Genomic DNA, 19,834 nt, shown 5'->3' with positions numbered 1-19,834 from the left:
CCAACCCCCACTCTGAGATCCAGGTGGCTAAGTTTCCCCATCAGAGAGGACTGTCCTCTCCAAAAGTCATGCCCTCCACCTCCCCAAAGGTTCTAGCTAAGAAAAGGAAGTGAGCATTTACTGTGGGCCAAGTTCCGAGCGTGAAGCCCTGTGAGGATGTGCCTGGCATTTTCTGTCTGCCTGAGGTCAGCAGGGAGATCAATGATTTTGTGTGTAATTACATACTTACATAATGTGAAAAGTAAAGGGGGGAGCTCCGCTTCTGCCTCGGAGCTGAGCGAACAGTGAAGCGCTGTCTTCACACAGCGTCAGAGAGCAGTGGGGTCCCAGACCAGACCATGCTCCATCCCGCGAGGAGCAGTGGCCAGTGGCAGAAACGAGACACCACCAAGGGAAGTCGGACAGCCTTGGCGGCCCAGATGCCTCAATGGAAAAAAGTAGAGGGCCCTTTAAATGAGGCCCAGTGGACTCTGTGATTGTGAAAGAGTGGGGAACAGGGGATTGGGCAGATGCTGGCGAATGAAGTAGAGATGATTTTTTAAAAAATCAAGCCTCCCCAGCACCCCCCCCCCCAAGGCTTCATTTTGGAGACAGTGAGCTTGATTAAGGAATGTAAAACTCTAGCTCTTTGCTAGGCCCCAATGGAGTAGAAGGAGCTGGGGACCAATGCGCCTTTGGAAGGATCAGGAATGGGGTTAGAGGTGAGCCCTGGCCCTGACCAGATGTATGTACTCTCTGCCCCATTCTGCTTCAGTTCCCAGGAGTGGGGGTGAAGTCCAGGCCTGGGAAACAGTTTATACCTGAGGCAACCTACCTTCACTCTCAGGGGCAGCAATTCCTCTAAAGGCCGGGGTCCCCTGGAGTAAACAAGAAATCTGCCACAATTTTAGGCATGAAGATTCAGCTTTTTATCTCATCAATGTACATTTTAATCTAACAGTCTAATAGGCTCGTACTCTTCACCCCTGCCCAAGTCCTTTCCCCTTCTTGCCCAGCCCCGGCAATGAACATCTCATCTGCCCTAGGGGCGGAAAGTCACCAGGCACAAAGGTGATTCAGAGAGGGTATGGCACTTGCGGCTCTCCCAGGAAGCGCTTGGCTTACAGCTCCAGCTTCTCTGGAGAGTCTGGAAATTGAGGACGCCCAGACAGGAGAGAAGGCACCTCTGCTGCCCTGGGCCTCAGTCCCACTGAGAGTCTCTTCCTCGGGCAGGAATCTTCAGGCGGAGCACCCTTTAGCCCAGCTCACCCCCAGAGAGCAAGGCTGCTGAAACCCTGCCCTGCAGGCTGCCGGGATACTTGCAGACACGGCTTCCCAACCCCTCTGTGATTCCGGGAGCAGACGGAGGGGTTCTCTCTGGACGGCCCACCCCGGAAGACAGAGGGCGGGCGCTGCTACCTGCAGCCGCAGGATTCCACGACCATGTCCTCGTACTGTTTGTACACCACGTTGTTGGCGGAGTCGATGAAGAGGATGCTGATGGGACTCAGCCGCGTGGGCACACAGCAGGTGGGGGGTGTGGATTCCGGGTCCATGGAGTTCATCAGGGTCTGGATCACCGCGTGGTTGGTGGGCTCCAGGTGGGAGCGCAGGGGGAACTCGCACAGCCCCTCGCAGTGGAAGGCCTCGTACTCCAGGGGCGCGATGATCCAGTCGTCCCAGCCCATGTCCTTGAAGTTGACGTGCAAGGCCTTGCGACTGCAGCGAGCCTTGAGGTTCTTGCTGGGTCGCTTGCCCTGGCGGTTGGCCAGGGGGGCCCGCCGTTTCCGCCGCTGGCTGAACAGGTATTCGTATACAGTCTTGTCATCCTGGCCAGAGCGGGCCTTAATCTCATTAAAGAACAGGTCCCGCTTCTTGGTACGCCCAAACACCAGGAACAGGGCCTTCTCGTGGACCTGCCGGGCAGCCCGCTCAAAGCCCAGGCCACGGAGGTCCACGGCCCGGCCCCGTTCCCAGGCCTCCAGCTCCAGGCACAGCTGCGCTGAGTTCTTAAAATTTCGGAAGAGTTTCCAGATGTCGAACACCTCCCAGCCAGACCCATCCAGGCCTGGCACGGAGCGCACATCCAGCAAGGCTGCCGGCTGCCGGCCGCTGGGGCAGCTGGACAGCTTCAGCTGGGCAACCCGCCCGCTACTGGGGACCGCTGGCTTGGCCACGTCCGAGGGCTTCTTCCGTAAGATCCGCAGTTCAGCCCCCAGCAGCCCATCCTTCTCCAGGGCACTGATGTCAAACACGTACCTCTGCTTCCTGACCACAGGGCCTCGGTCATCTAGAGAAAACAGCCAGGAGTTAATCCCTGTCACTTCACCAAGACAGCCTCCCACCTCTGGGCCTCCAGAGAGGACCCAGCTCTCTCCCACTCGAAAGAGAATTCGCTAACCTCTTCCCCCGCGCTACGGCCGAAGCCAACACCCAACCCAAGAGCCCTTTTCCAAATGAAGGTAGGCGTGTGGCTGCTCGGTGCCGCGGTGTTTGTGTGGATATATATATTATTAGAGTCGTTAGCCTTAGAGCTGCTTTCTACCAGTGCCCACCCCAGCCGCGAGCCAGCAGGATTGTCTTCCGCAAGTCAGGCAGGCGGTGCGCACATTTAAATCACCCACTTTTCCCGAGGAGGACCCTGGAGCGCGGAGTCAACTAGAGGACTCCTTCAATGTCATCCAGCTAGGGGGAAACAGAAAGAGAGCTGCAGCCTGGAACTTTAAGACTCCATTCTGAGCTTCTTCCCTCTCAAAGAGTTTCGTGTTCTTGTTATGGCAGGGTACAGATGCGGAGTAAACTGAGGCAGGCAACGCAGCAGATTCAGAGCAAAGCCGGTCTGCAACTCAGCTTCCCCAGTCCCCAGCGTAACGGTTTTGCGTTCATAAGTGTTGTGTGTGTGTGTGTGTGCGAGATTGGGTTCGTGAGTATGTAGAAGGTGATGTAGATGCTATTGGCATATGTAAGTACAGTAGCACAGTTGGGCTTATGTGAATACTTGAAATATAATGCTATATATATGTGTGCATGTATGTGATTCATTTACCATGTGTATAAACTATAAAGCTGTGTGTGTGTGTGTGTGTGTGTGTGTGTGTGTGTGTAAGCTCAGTGGTATCTCTGAATCAGCATGCGCTCCTTCCTAAATGCCAATATGCCATTAGGGAACATTCAAATATTGCTCTAGAAGGTAACTAATTAGGCCTTTAAACTCTCCATCTCCCCCTCCCTAAGCTCCCTTAGTGCTGGGGGGGACAGGAGGACTTATTTTATGAGCCCTAGAGGGGTCACAGCTTTCCCTGGCTGGGCAGGCAGCCAGGCCACCTCCCCCACCTCTGCCAGACCTGCTGCCTCTGGACCTCCCCCCCCCCTGTCCTTCCCCCACAGACCAGCTCTAATGAGGAGCCTCTCCCACTTTCTGGCCCCTCCCCCACCCTGCCAGCCAAAGTCCCAAGACTCAGAACCAGAGCTGCGAGAAACTTCACCAGCTGCCAGCCCACAGCCCAACTATCTCCGGGCTGTGGAGAACCTGAGACTCAGAAGGGAAGGGATTTGCTGGGGACACAGCAAGTGGAGAGGAACGGCCAGCCGTTAACACTGAGGTGGACAGACCTCCGGAGAAGCAAGGAGGACAAGAACTCTCCCAGGTTGCTGACGAAAACGGCACGTGTTAGGCTAGGACACAAGGTGTTCCCATCCAAAAACACTCTCACGGCACCCAGTCCAACACCCACGTAGTACACACATAGGCAAAGAGACCCCCGGAGGGAAGGGGCGTTCTCCAGTCACAGTGCGAGTTAGACCCTAGGTCAACTGCTTCCTCTGTCTTCACATAATCTGCCCCTTTGCCCCCTATCTGAGGGCAAAGTTGAAGAACCACGGGGACCTAAAGTTTCTTTCTCTCTGCTATCTGAGAAAAACCTGGAACTTAGAAACCTCAGCCAACCCACACAAGGCACAGAGCATGACCCAGTAATCAAGAGCGGGCCTTGGAGTCTAGTATCTGGCTGGCAGGTCGTGGCTCCTCTCTGCTCTTTAGTGCCCAATTCTGCACCTTGCAGAAGTTGATCCTGGTGGTGCCTACATGCCCCTTGGACTGGATCTGGTATCTATGAGATAAACCCCAGATTCCCACCCTAAGCTGATGTACACACTCTCCCCGACCTGTGCCCACCAGGATTTTAGAACTCCTGGGTCTCTGCAAATGCCCCACCTGGGTCCCTGCCACCCCACCCCACCCCACCCCCTCACCTTGCCCTTTGTCAATGAAGCTGGTGATGGTGTTGGCCAGGCCAGCCTCCAACTTCATGCTGCTGTTGCCTCCCTTTCTGTCAGCATCGGACAGCGTCCTGTACAGCGAGAGCATGTATTCGTGGGGTGTGATGGGGGGTGGGCGGAACGGCTCCTTGGGCTCTCGAGGGGTCCCAGGCTCCCTGGTCTTCTTCAGCAGGAAGGAGCTGGGGGCAGATCCTGCTTTTGAGGATGCTTTGCCCCCAGGAAGCTGTCCTTTTGGGGTTACAGTCCGGGCTGCAGCCTGCCTAGCCTGGGGAGGGGGTCCTGGCTTGGTTTCAGAGCTACCGGATCTGGGGGGCATCTTTCTGGGTTCATCCTTCTTGGCCTGTGTCTGCCCAGAGCTTCCCTTTGCCCTGGCATTGGTGGCCCCCACACCATAGCTGTGACCCCCTGGCCTAAAGATATTCCGGGCCAGGGGTGGCCTCTCCTTGGCCTCGGCTTTGGCTAACCCTGGCCTGGCTCCTGGGGGTCTCTGGCCTAAGTCAGGGGCACCCAACACAGTGCAGATGAATTCCAGGTCCAGCCAAGCCAGGTGCCAAAGCAAAAAAGTGAGGAGTTTGGGGAGTCTCATCCTCTGGCCAGCCGCTGAATGACACCACAGAGAAAGGCAGCAGCAGCGAAGGTGTCTCTGGCTTGGCAGGAAAAACCATGAAAGGAGCGGGTCTTCAGAAGCAGCGGTGGCAGCAGCAGCAGCGGCAGGCAGGGCTTTCTCCTCAGTCTGAGCGTCTTGAAGTCCGCCGGGCGTGTGTCTGTATCCAGTCCCATAGTGGAAACGCTCCCGTGTCCAGACGTGCACCGTCTCCAGTCAGCAGCTGAAAATAACTCGTTCTTGAAAGGAGAAAGCCGACCGCCCCCTTTCTCCCGCACAACTGACTGAGGGCTTGAAGGAGGCTTGTATAAGGCTGAGGGATTTTTCCAAGAAGGAAGAATGGCGTAATGCTGCCTGTGCGCTCCAGTTTTTTTTCCCCTCTAATTTTGAATCCTTTCCAGTGAAAATACTTACACACACACACACACACGCACACACACACACACACAGACACAAACCTGCAGGTGCTCAGAAAAAATCTTTTACAAACCTGAACTCAGGAATTGGAAACGGAATTCCAACCCAAACCAATTTAATTACTCTCTGATGTCATGCTGTCTAAATTCATTTAAGTGCGATATATTTATGTGAAAAAAAAATCACCGCTGCCCTTTGGAGGCCATGGCTCATGGGGGCTCTTGGCTCCGAGCCCCATAGAGGGACTTGGGCTTGGAGGGGCCCCTCATGCCAGAGCAGACTCAGGGGTCTTCACCTCCTGGAGCAGCCTACCCCACCATCCTGAGCAGAGATGTTAAAGAACTAGTGCAGAGATCTGCAAGAACTAAACACGCGAGCGAGCTAGGTTTTCAGTGAAGTCCTTGGAGTGTCTGTAAAGCAGTTCCAATCCCTCTGTCTAGTCTGGGACCTAGGGTGTGTGTGTGTGTGTGTGTGTGTGTGTGTGTGTGTGTGCGCGCGCGCGCGCGCGCGCCCCCAGTATGTGTGTATTGAGGGCAGCACAGATGGCAGCATTTACCCAGTTTCTTTTATTTTAATAAACTTGTGACCCAGAAGCAGAAGAAGAAAATCAGTGCCCACTCTACCACCCCCACCAAATGCCATTGGCTAAGCACTGCCATCCTGTAGCCCCCTTGGCTGGAAACAGGTCCAGGGTGTGTGTACTCAGTAAATACCCAGGCAAAGACTTTTCTTAGAAGAAATTGGCTGAAGCCAGAGGCGGTAGCCCCAGCCTAAGGCAACAGCGACCCCTGCAGGAGGTTGGAAGAGCAAGTTCTCATAGGCTGCTTTTCCAGTAGCTGGTGAAGAAATCTAAATTCCTCTTCAACTCAAGAGTGTGCCTCTCCCTCTGCCTCTTCTTATTCTTCTCCTTTAGAAAAAGTCTCATGGAACCCATGCTGGCTTCAAATTCACTGTGTACCTGAGGCTGGCCTTGAACTCCTGACTGGGCCCAGGTTATCACCTAGCTTCCAGGGTTTTGGATGGGGGGGGCAGGGAGGAGGAGGAGGAGAGAGGAAGAGGAGGAGGAGGAGGAGGAGGAGGAGGAGGAGGAGGGGGAGGAGGAGAGAGCAGCTAGCTTCACATGGCCCTCTCATGCACTGAGTGGTGGTGATGGGGACAGACACCAGGCCTCCTTCAAACATAACAGGCTAATACTCTGCCGCTGAGCTCCACCCCAGCTCAAACACGCTTCCTTTCCTTTCCTTGAGACAGAGTCTCCTGTAGGGAAAGCTGGCCTTGGACTTGCAGTGTAGCTGAGGCTGCCCTTGAAGTCCTGATCCTCCTGCCTCCACCTCCTTGGTTACAGAGTGGGATTACAGAACTGGACCACCTACTCCAGCCTTCCTCATTAATCCTCTTCTCTTAGAGCTGACCTAACAGATCCATTCATATGCTAAAGTTGGCTTCTAGAAACTCTCTGCTGGAGTCCGCTGAGTGGTTAGCACGCGCAAAGCCCTCACCAAGACAACACCAAACAAAGTCCTCACTCTGGATAGCTAGGTGGCTGCAAGCCTTTTCTCTCTTCTTTAAATTATTTGCTTTGTTTATGTGTATGTGAGGAAAGAGGGTGCCAGAGGAGACCAGAAAAGGACATCAGGTCCCCTGAAGCTGTGAGCCTCGCTGATGAGGGTGCTAGGAGCAGAATTCTGTCCTTCGCAAGAGCAGCAAGTACTCTTTTTTTTCCCTGTTGCTCCTAGGTTCACTGGCTCCGGCACTCCACCCTTCACTGATAGCTCCTGGTCTGAAGAGGCCTACTTCAAAGGGCCAAGGCACAGCCCTCCTCTCCTCCGGGGCTTTTGAGGGCAGCATGAGATCATTGCAGTTCCTGGGCCATCCAGGCCCACCACTCCTGTCTTTGCTTGACTTGTCTCCTTTCACAGTCCTCTCTGGCATCTTCCTTTTATGGTCTCTGCATCCTGTCCTCCTCACCCTTTGACCTCCTACAGTTCCCTTAGAACTGCCTTCTTGGCTTCCAGGATCTCTCCAACCCAACCCTCCCTCTACCTAAAGCCTTCCCACTGAACAAGAGCTGACCCGTGTGCCAGCTGCAGCACAAGGCACCTTTACTCCCCAGAGAAGTCACGAAGCTGCCACACAGCCCCCACGCGCTCTCTGTGCTTCTTCCTGCTCTCAGAGTTCAAATCCACCCAGCCTCAGCCCCCACCTCCAATGCGGGTCGGTTTTTGCCAGCCTGTGTGCTTTTCTTCATAGCTTTATTATAACTGGATTCCTTATGCCTATCATAATTAAGTACGTATCTGTCTATCCCATTAGATTATAACTACACTGTACCATATTTGTCTTTCAATTATTCCCAGGGCTTGGCATGGAGCCCAGCACATAGCAGACTCTCAGAGTGTGTTGTATGAATGACTCTCAAACTGGCCCTTTTAAAGAAACACCATCATTTTCTTTATTGTCATTTCTGTTTTAAAATTAGTGTAAATAATGGGTTTCATCATGTTATTTTCATACGTGCATATTATTATGCTTTGGTCGAATTCACTCCCTTATCACCTCCCCCTACCCAGAACCCTTTTTCCATCCATGCATCCTTTCTACTTTCCTGTTATATATAAATATATATATAACATATAAAATACATAAAAATATATATTTATATACACAATGTCTGCACATGAAAGGGAATAATGTGATGTTTGTGCCTCCACCTTTTGTTAGCTTCTGCTTCCCGTGTCTCTCCACTGGTTCCTTCATTCTTCCAGCAGTCACTAGTCCCCCTTCTTCTTTCAGGCCATATATATACACACACACACATATAGATGTATATGTATGTATGTATACATCTATATGTGTAATCTAGATGCTATACAAGAGAAAGCATGCGTTATTTGTCTTACATTATGTGATCGTGGAGAGCCTTCCAACTGTCCTGAAACTCTAAACAGGGTTAATGACACAGAGAGCTTTTGTGGGTATTCTGTGGAGTAAATTATTAGAAACCCGAAAAGACAGATAGCGAGGTGGCTCAATGGTAAAGGTTGCCTGTTACCAAGCCTGAAAACCGGGGCTTGATCCCCAAATCTCATGTGGTAGGAGAGAACAGAACCAACTCTCACAAGACATCCTCTGACCGCCCTATCTCCCAGCCCCTCACCTCTCTGAGCACATGTACACATACACACAAAATAAATAAGATGTAATTTTTGTTTACTAATTATTTTATTTTATTTTTCCAAAACAGGGTTTCTTTGTGTAGCCCCAGGTGTTGTGGAACTCACTCTGTAGATCAGGCTACCCTTAAACTCAAAGATCTGCCTGCCTGTGCCTGCTGGGATTAAAGGTGAGCACCACCACTGCCCAGCAAAAGGGGATTTTTTAAAAAACTTCTGTCAAATGTTAAAAACATCTACCACTTCTGAGGACCCTTTCTCCATCAGACACTGGCCTTTGTCTTTCATTACTTTTTCTTTTTTGAGGGGGGTGGTCTTTTGTTTCTGTGTAGCCCTGGCTGTCCTGGAACTTATTGTGTAGACCAGGCTGGCCTTGAACTCACAAAGACCTGCCTGACTCTGCCTTCCAAGTGCTGGCATTAAAGGTGTGAGCCACCACCACAGGCTTGTATTTCACCACTCTTAAAATCTTACTTCACAACCATGCCCCACTCTGAACAACCTTTTGCCGAAGGTACTTTTAAGCTTTCTTCCCCCATTTTACATGTAAATAAATTGATATTTTAAACATTTAAATTGGGGGCTGGAGAGATAGCTCAGAGGTTAAGAACACTCGCTGTTCTTCCAAAGGTCCTGAGTTCAATTCCTAGCAACCACATGGTGGCTTACAACCATCTATAGTGAGATCTGGCAGAAAGCTATATAAATAATACATAAATCTTAAAAAAAAAATCCTAAACATTTAAATTAATTTAAAAAATTATGTATTTGTATTTGTGTATGTGTGTGTGTTCGTGTGTGTTGGGTGCCCTTGGAGACCAGAAGAGGTCCCTGGATCCCTGGTGCTGAGAACTGAATTCAAGTTCTCTCCTAAAGCAGTAAGTGCTCTTAACTGCCGAGCCATTTCTCCAGCCCAACTTAAAAGATCATTTATTGCTATCACATATGTGCGTGCTCGGGCACATGAGCCCCACCACACAAGTGCAGATCAGAGAACAACTCTCTGGAGTCTCTTCTCTCCTTCCACCTTTCCTTGGGTCCCAGAGACTAAACTTAGGTTAGGCTTTGCCGCCAGTGCCTTTCTTCACCCACCAAGCTGTCTCACTGCCTTGAGTTGCTTTTGAAACACAGTTTCTGCTTCAATTTTTGTTATTGTTGTTTATGTTTTTGAGACAGAGTTTCTCTGAATAGCCTGGCTGTCCTGGAACTCACCCTGTAGACCAGGCTGGCCTCAGACTCAGAGATCCACCTGCCTCTACCTCCCAGAGTGCTGGGATTAAATGGGTGCGCAGCCACCACCGTCACCACCGCCGCCGCCACCACCAAGAAAACTCAAACTCTTGGTTCTCCCGCCGCTACTGAATGCTGGGATTGCAGGCGTGCAGTGACGCACACAGCCCTTTTCAATAGATTTTAAATTACACCTAAGAATTTTATTTCTCTCTCTCCTTTCCATTTTTTTATTCTTTCTTTCTTTTGTCCTTCCTTTCTCTTTTCTTTTGAGAGCAGGTCTCACCATGTAGCTCTGGCTGTCCTGGAACTCACTATGTTGACCAAGCTGGCCTTGAACTAAGTTCCACCTGTCTCTGCCTCTTGAGCACCAAGATCAAAGGTGTATGTCACTCTGCCTGGCTTAAAACTGTATTTCTATTTGTATGTAACGGTACAGAGGTCAGAGGAGAACCTAAAGAAGGTGCTTCTTGCCTTCCACCACCTGGGTCTCCAGGCTCAAACCCGGATCACCAGGTTGGCAGCTCCTCCTCCACTGAGCCATCTCAATGACCATTTCCAACATATTATACCAAGGATCTTGCTCTAGATGTGATCAAAAGTGATAAGGTGGCGTAGTGGGGACATCAGGGAATTCTAGCTTTCAGCCAAGGACTCACCCAGTGGTCTAGATTTTGAGGACTTGGAGGAATCTCAGACAAGGTCTATTGTCTGAGGACCAGGAGACTCCCAGGAATTGGGTAGGAGCAAGGAAAGAGACTCCGCATTTGGATGGAAAGCCCTCTCCAGGGAGGAGCCCAGAGTTCCTGCCTGGCTCCTACTATAAAGGTGACTAATCACTTTGGTCCCCTCTGGTAATTGCAACCAGATGCTGCTGCTGGCTGCGTCTCAGTCCCGACATGTTTAATTACTGGGACACAGAGTCTCTGGGTCCCCTGTGGCTCCTCCCCTCCCCCATTCCTGTCAGCAATATTAATGTCAAACCTAAGTTAGAGGATGGGAGCCTTGGGAAGCCACTGGCATGGAAATAATCTCTACAGGCCCTTCCACTATGTAAAGCCTTTAACTTCTTTAAATGTTTCCCCCTCCATTATCTCATTGGCACCTCACAAAACATCCTTATAAAGCCAGTAAGCCGAAGTATTACTAGACAAGCCAAGAGTGAACCGAAGAATAACAATCCCTTGTTTGACTCAAGCACTTAGGAAGTTTCAAAGACATTTCCCGTTCCTTATGTCCTCTCAACCTCCTGAGATCTTAGGTCAGATGATCATAGCACAGTGGCTGAGAGGCAGACTCGGAGACAGAACAGCAGCTTTCATCCCAGCTGTACCACTCACCAGCTGACTGGCTTGGGTATTTATTCACTTATTTGCTTAGTCATGAGCACTGGCTGATAGCAGTGGACAAGACAGCGCAGTCTGTTCACATTCTGGTGAAGGAGGCACATAAATGCACAACGTGAGGGCATTCTAGGTGCTGTGTAGGACACAAAACAGTCAAGCAAGTGCCTGCTCCAGCAAGGAGCGCTTCGCTGAAGGGCGGCATTTCAGCAGAGACCGAGATGCAGAGAGGCGCACACTAAGGTCTGGGAAGCTGACCCTTCCAGGTAGAGGGCACAGCAAAAGCCCAAAGATAGGAATGTGCTCGGCTCGAGTGAGAAATCAAGAAAAGTTGGTGTTGCTGAAGCAGAGAGAGACCAAGTCAGTGTCAGAGCCCTATCTGTGTCTTCATGTGCCATGAACACCGACTTCAGTTTGTTTTATATGAAAGATGTTTATTAGATGGAGATGAAGAGAGAGAGAGAGAAGGGAGAGCAGGACATGATGGGGGGGGGAGAAGGGGTGCCCCAGTAGAGAAAGGGGAGAGGGCCAAGAGGGCAAGATGGGGAGCAAGAGGCAAGAGAGAAGAGGCCAAGAGAGAAGAGAAGGCAAGAGCAAAAAAGCCCGAGTTCAGTTTTATTTGTAGCACACGGGAGAGTCAAATGGGGGATTTTAGGCCGGTGAGATTTCATATAATGACTAATATGAAACTACCAGCCTTCTGATAAATCCCAGGGCCTTGAGTCACCTTGTAATCCCATTAAATTATTTAATCTCTCCATGTCTTAGTTCAATAACATTATATGCCAAAAATAATAATAAAATCTTTTGGGGACTGTCAAAAGGGCTCAGCAGTTAAGAATGAGTATTGTTCTCCCAGAAAAGCCAAGTTCAGTTCCCAGCAACCACATGCCGTGGCTGCCAAATACCTATAACTCCAGCTCCAGAGGTTCTGACATGCTCTCCTTGACTCCTCGGGCACCTGCATTTACACACGGGCACACCCACATTAAGACACGAACATATACCCATAATTATAAGAAAATACATATTTTTGAAAAATCAAGTGTGGCTGGACGTGCTGGTGTATGCCTTTAATCCGACCACTCAGGAGTCAGAGGCAAGTGGATCTCTGAATTCAAGGCCAGCCTGGCTTAAAGAGTGATTTCCAGCACGGCCAGGACTACGCCGGGAAACCCTGTCTAGAAAAAAAACCACAAACCAAGCCAAACCAAGAAGGAAAAAAAGAAAGAAGTGTAGCAAATGGTATGAGCTGTGAGGCGCAAACCTGTGACATCAGCACTTACGCCACCAGTGGTCAGAATCTGGCCAGGGGCTTTTAGGGTCTTGGCTGATCTGGAGCTTGTTATGTAGACCAGGCTAGCCCAAATCCACAGCGATTTGTCTGACTCTGCTTCCTGAGGGCTGGGATTGAAGTTACATAGTCCCATACCCTGTGGTTCTTAGCCTCTTATCCAAGGCAATCACAGAAGGAGACTATTCAAAGCAAAGCAACAGATAGGTCAGATACAGTGCCAACGGTGGCAGCTGGGGGACACTGGGATCGTTTAGTGCTTGCTGAAAGCACTTGCCGGAAAAGCCTGATGACTTGAGCTTAACCCCCAGGGCCTGCACAAAGGTGGACGGAAGAACTGGCTCCATAAAAATTGTTCCCTGTCCTCCGTGAGGGCACCGTAACACCTGAGCCCCTCCCCCATCGTATACACATATATGCATAAATTACTGAAAGCCAGTGCATAGCAAGCTATATAATACCTTATCTCAAAAAAGTAAAGAAACAGGGGCAAGAGAGATGGCTCAGCGGTGAAGAACACATACAGCTCTTCCAGAGGACCTGAATTCTATTCCTAACAAGGACACCTAAATTAACTGCCTGTTAACTACTTCTCCACGGTATCTTGTGCCCTCTTCTGGCGATGAGGAGCACTGCATGCCAGTAGTACAGTGTACTCACATGTACTACTCACACACACCCTAAAAGAAGAAAACCAAAAGAAAGGAAAGAAAGAAGGAAGGGAGGGAGGGAGGGAGGAAAGGAAGGGAGGAAGGGATGAGGGACGGAGGGAAAGCGGGAGGGAGGGACAGAGGAAGGAGAGAGGGAGGGAGGGAGGGAAGAAGGAAGGAAGGAAGGAAGGAAGGAAGGAAGGAAGGAAGGAAGGAAGGAAGGAAGGAAGGAAGAGCAAATTACCTTGGCATGGCTGTGTAAGGCAGGAGGATCACAAGTTAGACTATATAGTTGACACAATATTTCTTTAAAAGAGAGAAAATCCTACTCTTCCCACCCACTCCATGCTTTCACCTGGAAACTTTCTTGCCCTTTATTTTGTTTGAGAAAGGCACTCCACTTTGCATATGAGAACCCTAGTAGAAACAAACAAACAAAAATACCAAGAATCCTAGTAGAGGGCCAACAAGATGGCTCAGTGGGTAAAGGCACTTGTCACCAAGCCCAACAACCCAAGTTAAATCCCTGAGACCTACATAAGAGGAGAGAACTAACTCCTGGAAACTGTCAATATTAATGTGACAACAGCAACAACAAAAACAATAAAGCCAAACAAACTCCAAGAACCCTAGTTAATATGTAATGGTCAAGAAGTTTAAGAACTTTATAACAGAGCATCTCACCTTGAAACTTCACAAATATAATTTACAAAAAAAAAAAGACTGTAGAACAATAAGCAAGGTTGGGGTGCAATCTCCCTATTTGTTTGTTTGTTTGTTTTGTGTGTGTGTGCGCGCGCGCGCGCGCGCGCGTGTGTGTGTGTGTGTGTGTGTGTGTGTATCCCAGGCTGGCCTCCAAGTCACAGCTGGTCTTGAACAGTTTACCATGCTGCCCTTGCTGCTGGGATTATAGATCCATGCTCAGCTTCTTGCTTTTCTTGAGCCCAGAAACCTCAGATCCTTGCTGGATCTTGCAATCCTACTTTCCATTCCTACCATCCTCCTTCCATTCTTACCTTCCTCCATCTAAACTCTGAAAGTCCTCAGGTTTGGGATACAAGAGGAACACTGAGACAGACTGTCCTTTTGGGGTAAGAAATGTAATAGAAGAGTTATCAACACCATGGAGAGACAGCAGCATAGCAAGGGCTCTGAGCAGACCTCAGGCCCACTAGGCAGTCAGGGTCCCTTCTTATGGATTTCAGAGGAAAGGGGAAAGTTTCATAGCAGGTGCTGGCAGCTGGGCTGTCCATGGCACCTGAGTGGCATGGGAAGGAAGGGATGTGCCATGCTGAGGAGGTAGGGAAGTAAGGAGGAGAACACTAGTTGACTTGTACCCATGATATAGGTCACGGCATGCGGCTCCACCACGTGTCCTGGAATCCCAATCTGTGAACTTCTTTGGGGAGGTGAGAATGGTACCGGTCATACTCCTGGAATCAGGGCACCTGGTAGGTCTACTTATAGACTCACAGATTCTCCAGCAGGATGGAGACAGAGCACTGTATGGTCTGGGATTCTAATGATTCAGTCTCCCAATCCAGGCATGGTGTCACAAGCCTGTGATTCCAGCATTCAAGAGCTGAGGCAGAAGGATCACGGGTTTAAGATCAGCTTGCACTACATACTAAGACTCTTGTCTAAAAAGAAATCAAACAAATGGGCTGGTGAGATGGCTCAGTGGGTAAAAGTGCATCACTTGGCTCGGTGACTTAAGTTCGGTCTCTGGGACCCAAAGCTGGATGCAGTGGCTAGAGTATGTATTCCAGCACTCCTGTAGAAAGAGAGAAGGTAGAGACAGGATCACTGGGAAGCTCCCGGGCCAGCAAGCCTGCATCAGGAGAGCAGCAGAAGCTAGAGAGGCTGACTCAGCAAGGAGAATGAGAAAATGACCCGAAAGTTTGGACTCTGTCCTCCAAACAAGCGCCATAAAACGTACATGCTTCCACTCCTGCACACACGCATGCACAAACAAAATTGTTTTAAAATACACAGACAAATAAAGTTCTGTCTTCCCCTTTGCATATAAGAACCCTAGTAGAAACAACAAACAAAAATACCAAGAATCCTTGCAGAGGGCCAACAAGATGGCTCAGTGGGTAAAGGCACTTGTCACCAAGCCCAATGACCCGAGTTAAGTCCCTGAGACCACATTACAGGAGAAAACCAAGGCCTGAAAACTGTCAATAAATAAATGAAACAACAACAGAAAACAACAACCAAAGCAAATCCAAACAATCCAAACTCCAAGAACCCTAGTTACTACATGACAGTTAAAAAGCCCAAGACCTTTGTAACAGAGCATCTCACCTTGAAGCTTCACACATATAATTTACAAAAAAAAACCAAACAAACATGTTGTAGAACAGTATGCAAGGTTGGGGCGCATGCTCCGTATTGTCCCTACATTGAAGGTTCAGCTTAGGAAGTAAAGAAAGAAGCGCAGTTTACCTGGAAGGTAGCGGGACTGGTTCTCTTTTAGCTCATCCATTTCTTTCCTTTTTTTCCTCCTCCACATCTGGCTACTGCGACTCTGTGTTCAGTTTAATTTTTTTTTTTCCTATAGGCATTAGGATCTCCAAATTACAAATATTTATTTGTTGTCCCAAATGTTCCTTGCATTTTGCAGGATGCCCAAAAGCTGTTGTATCCACTGTGTGCCTGGACAATCTCTAGGGGACAATGTCACCCACTCTTCCACATCAGGAACTCCACTTTCTGTCTTGGTCCAGGTAGTTCCCAGTGGTAGAATCTCCAACTGGTTGCCAACACTTTGTGTTATTATCTGGTAGTAGGACATAACAATTGTTCAACAAATGCTTGCTGCGGTAGATGGACAAATTAGTACAGACAAGAATGGCTCCCCTCCCCCTTTACAAAGCTCAATGATTACTGTTTGGTTTTGACTTACTGCTTCTTTGGCCTCTTTTGTTGGTATATTTTGGTAATCTGAAACCTATGTCCACTCCCTAAGTCTACTGGCTGCATGCTGATGGATTTCCTGTTTTAATTTTTGAGAAAGGGTCTCGTATAGCCCACCTGTCAAATGCTGGGGTTACAGGCCTGTCCACCAGGCCCAGTTCTCCCAGACCCAGGATTTCCAGAGTGCTAGGCAAGCTCGCTACCAACTGAATCACACCCCAAGGCCCTGCTGATGGATTTTTATCTCAGCAGCTTTTTAAACAGAGGATGACTGGACTTAACGCAGTTCAAAGGACACTTACTCAACACTTGTCAAGACTATAACGTGAAACATTCAGAATAACTCACTCTCATAACTTCATGAAACTTAAATTTCAGAGAGAAAAAGTATGAAAATAATAAGTCAGGAAATAAAAGATAGAACTGCTATGAAAACAAACAAACAAACAAACAAAACCATGAAGGGGAAACATGAACCGTGATGAGAAACATGAAATAAGTTTTACTTTTCAAAAAATTTGTTTTGTTTGGTTTGTTTTTTTTTTTTTTTTTTCCAAAAAGTATTTTGCTGCCGGCAGGTGTGGCGCTTGCCTTCAATCCCAGCATTCCATCGGCCTCCCGAATGCTAGGACTAAAGGTGTGCCCCCGGCTGACTGGTTCTCCTGTGTTCACACAACCATCTTTTAGCTCACTCAGCACTTGCTGGGTTATCTGTTTTGTGCCAAGCCTTGTGCTGGGTGCTAGAGTCAGGTATGCTCAAGAAGTGCTCTATATCCTCTAGGAGCTCAGTCTCGTGTCGGTGTAACGCCAGTCGTGCAAAAGCATCTTGGGTATTTGCAAATTCCTGGCTTAACCCTTGGGGTACTGAGTCTTCAGGGATGGCATCTAAGTGTACACTTAGAAGTTCCATTTGTTTGTCCTCTGTCTCTACTAATGCTAGAACTAACTGGCAATCAGACAAACGAAATTTCAACACTAAGAAAAAAAAAAAAACGTTAATAATGTATGTACAATATCGTGTAAATAACTCCCCGTTCCCGGCGGAATGCAGTGGCGTAGAGGTAGTCATTACTGAACAAACTGTTGCCTTCCTTACGGAGTACCGAGCATTCCAAACGACGCTAAGTCGTTTGTGGATGTTGTCTTCCCTGAGGCTGCGTGGAGGATCAGGAGAGATGGAAAGCTGAGAATATGAAGTATTTGTTCGCCCAGATTTAATTGCAACTAGACCCTTTCACGCAGTCACGATGCTCGGCTTCGTCGACGGGACAGTGCGCAGGTGTACCTAGCCCTTCGGTTTTGCGCGTGCGCATTATTAAAATCTGAAGCCACGGGCGGAAGACCGAGGGCGAGCGTTTCTTCTGCCCCCTCAGAACGTTCAGCGCTAGAATTCAGAGACTGTGGCTGTCTCTACTTTTGGAGAGCGACCGTGTGTCTCACTATTAACCCCCCTTTCCTTTCAGGCCTCCCTAGTAAGTTGGCTGCCAGTAGCTAACATGGCGGGAGGCGCGCACCCGCGCCGGGCTCGGCTGGGCGGCCCCCCACGAAAGGGCGGGAGTTTAGGGGGCGGGGCCTGGCCGCCGGACGGAGGGCCTCCCCGGGCCTGGCCTGCGGGCTGCTGCAGCCGCGGCGGTCGCCGAGGAGCGCTCCGGAGACGCGCGGTGGTGAGGTGGGGCTGGGCAGGCGGGAGGTGCCCCGTAACGGTCCGGGGGCCCAGAACCCGGGCGCCCGCGGGGATCTCGCCTGGGCAGCGGCTTCCCGTTCCCGGGACCCAGATCGGGGCTGGGACCCGTCCCGGGGGTGCAGGCCTGGCTGCCGCAGCCGCCGCTCCGGAGACCTTCCCACCCGGTGTCCCACAGCCGTAGCCCGGGGCTGACGGCGGAAGACGCTGCGCTCCGTGCGCGTCGCGCTCCGTGCGTCTCGGAGCTCTGCAGCTCCCTGCGCCCCTACGGCTCTGCACGTGACCTGTCCCTGAAAGTTCAGCCCCAGCCCCCTGCTCCATGGTCAGAACTCTCACTCTTCGGGATCCAGCTCGAAGGTCGCTTCTTCAAAACCTTCCCCGGAGGCCTGCTCCAAGGCTTAGCTGATCTTGATTCTTGGCTTTTGCAGTCTCTGCTCAAGTCAGTGGTCTGCCCCTCTTTCATGTTCTCAGCTCGTTAGAAGTCATGTCTTTTTTTCAACTCTATGACCACTGGTTATTAGTAGGAACTAATAAAATTACTGAATAGTCAGTTGAAAGAGGACAGCTCTGCTAAGCGCGTTACCTGCAAAGGCCCCTTTAATTCACGCAGCGATCTATGTCGTGGGTTCCATATTTCACATTTTATGCACGAAGAAACAAGCACTCACAAATCAAGTTCCACAATGAGCTGGAATCCCCATGTATATGATGACTTAACTAGATTGCCTTTGAGATGCTATGTATGCATTCGCCTGTAAGGTATGGAGGTCGGGGTTACAATTCACATTTTACTAAAAGGGTTTTTTTTTTTTTTTGTTTTTTTGTAATGGAAATCGAACTCAGGATCTTATGCATGCTAGCCAATGTTCTGCCACTGAACCAATCTCAAGCCCTGGTTTTTATCTTTTTATTTTTTTGAGACAAGGTCTTACTAGTTTACCAACTTGATGTCCTCTTGTCTTGGCCTCCTAAGAAGCTGAGATTTCAGGCGTGTTAAGTCCAGGCCAGGTTCCTGAAAAGGCTTATAAAAGAGAATTGATGTTACCAGAACCATAGCTTTCTTAACAAAAATCAAGGCCAGAGCCCAGTGTAGTGGCGCATGCCTTTATTAAGCCCAGCGCCTGGGAGACAGAGGCACTCATATCACTCACTGTGAGTTCTAGGCCAGCCTGGTCTACAAAGTGAGCCCAGGACAGCCAAGGCTACACAGAGAAACCCTGTCTCAGACGAACAAACAAACAAATAAAAAAAATCGAGGCCAGATCTTGGTTGTCCTACTGGAACATCTATACCGTGTTGCTCCAGGAACGGTCTACCTTATTGTGCTCCTTTACTCCAAAAAGGTCAGAAAGCTTCAGGTATGGGCATTATTATTCCATAGCCATTAGGAAAGGCTCCACAGCGCTGTGACTTTATAGCTTCTGATTTAGGCATCTAATGAACAGAGCATAGAATTTGACTAGAGTTTGGTTTCTGCTTTGCCACTAACCAGTTGCGTCTCTTCCTTTTTTTTTTTTTTTTTTTTTTTTAAGTGTATCATAGGGGAGTCCTGCCATGGTAGACACATGGAGTCTAGAATATATGGCTTTTGTGGAGTTGTCTGTTGCCTTCAACCTTCATGTGGGCCAGAAATCATCAGGCTGCTTCCTTACCTGCTGAGCCATGCTCCCATTTTTCCTTCCATCTAGAAAACCATGTATTTTTAATTATGTGTATGGGGTGGTGGCAGAGTGGACATGAATGCAGGTGTCAGAAGCCTTAGAGCTTCTGGACCTATAGAGAGGAATTTTAATCCAGCAACATAGATGCTCTGGCAAAGGAATCACATCCAAAGACTTAGATCTATGATCGGCTGGATTACAGACATGCCCTTAGTATACACCTTTAATCCCAAACATTGTAGGTTAAGCTTAGTTTTTAGAAGGAAGCAGCCGTATTTGAAAGTGCTGTCTAACTGAGAGGCAGGCAAAATGACGAATCAGAGAGTTGAAAGAACAGTGTATGCCCAGCTTTCAGGAGAATAGAAAGAGAGGTGACTTAAGAAAGAACAGCACACCCGGAGAGAAATGAGGCAGTTTTACTGGCCCGATTGTACAGACAGGTTGCAGAGGGAGAGAGAGCTAGACACAGGTGAAGACTAAAGAAGCCAGAGAATGAAAAGAAGCCAGAAGATTATAACAAATTGCTAGAGTTGGTTTGAAGCCAACCAGAACAATTCAGACAGAAGTGAGAGGAACCAGTTTGAATCAGTCAGCTTGGCGAA

The 19,834-nt window shown here is 49.3% G+C and overlaps 2 protein-coding genes across 9 annotated transcripts in view; one reads left to right on the top strand and one right to left on the bottom strand.

The window, feature by feature from the left end:
• Positions 1-899: 899 nt before the first annotated feature.
• Gdf5 (growth differentiation factor 5) lies at positions 900-4,843 on the bottom strand. The gene is made up of 2 exons (XM_055602341.1): positions 4,231-4,843; positions 900-2,269 (listed from the first exon to the last, which is right to left on the bottom strand). Exons 1-2 carry the CDS (start codon positions 4,841-4,843, stop codon positions 1,395-1,397), a joined length of 1,488 nt encoding a protein of 495 aa, XP_055458316.1. The 3' UTR covers positions 900-1,394.
• A 12,650-nt stretch (positions 4,844-17,493) lies between these two features.
• Cep250 (centrosomal protein 250) overlaps positions 17,494-19,834 on the top strand; it is a 48,266-nt gene continuing 45,925 nt past the window's right edge. For 7 of the 8 annotated variants that reach the window (XM_055602337.1, XM_055602333.1, XM_055602336.1 and 4 more), the window contains exon 1: positions 17,494-17,554. The gene's annotated coding sequence lies outside the window, so the exon portion shown is untranslated. Of the gene's footprint in view, positions 17,560-19,834 lie in introns of all 8 variants that reach the window. The other variant, XM_055602332.1, reaches the window with a different exon arrangement.

Source organism: Psammomys obesus, unplaced genomic scaffold (genome assembly GCF_907164565.1).
Source record: "Psammomys obesus unplaced genomic scaffold, mPsaObe1.curated_primary_1811, whole genome shotgun sequence".
In the NCBI taxonomy this organism is placed as follows: Eukaryota; Metazoa; Chordata; class Mammalia; order Rodentia; family Muridae; genus Psammomys; species Psammomys obesus.
This window is presented reverse-complemented; position numbering and strand designations above follow the sequence as displayed.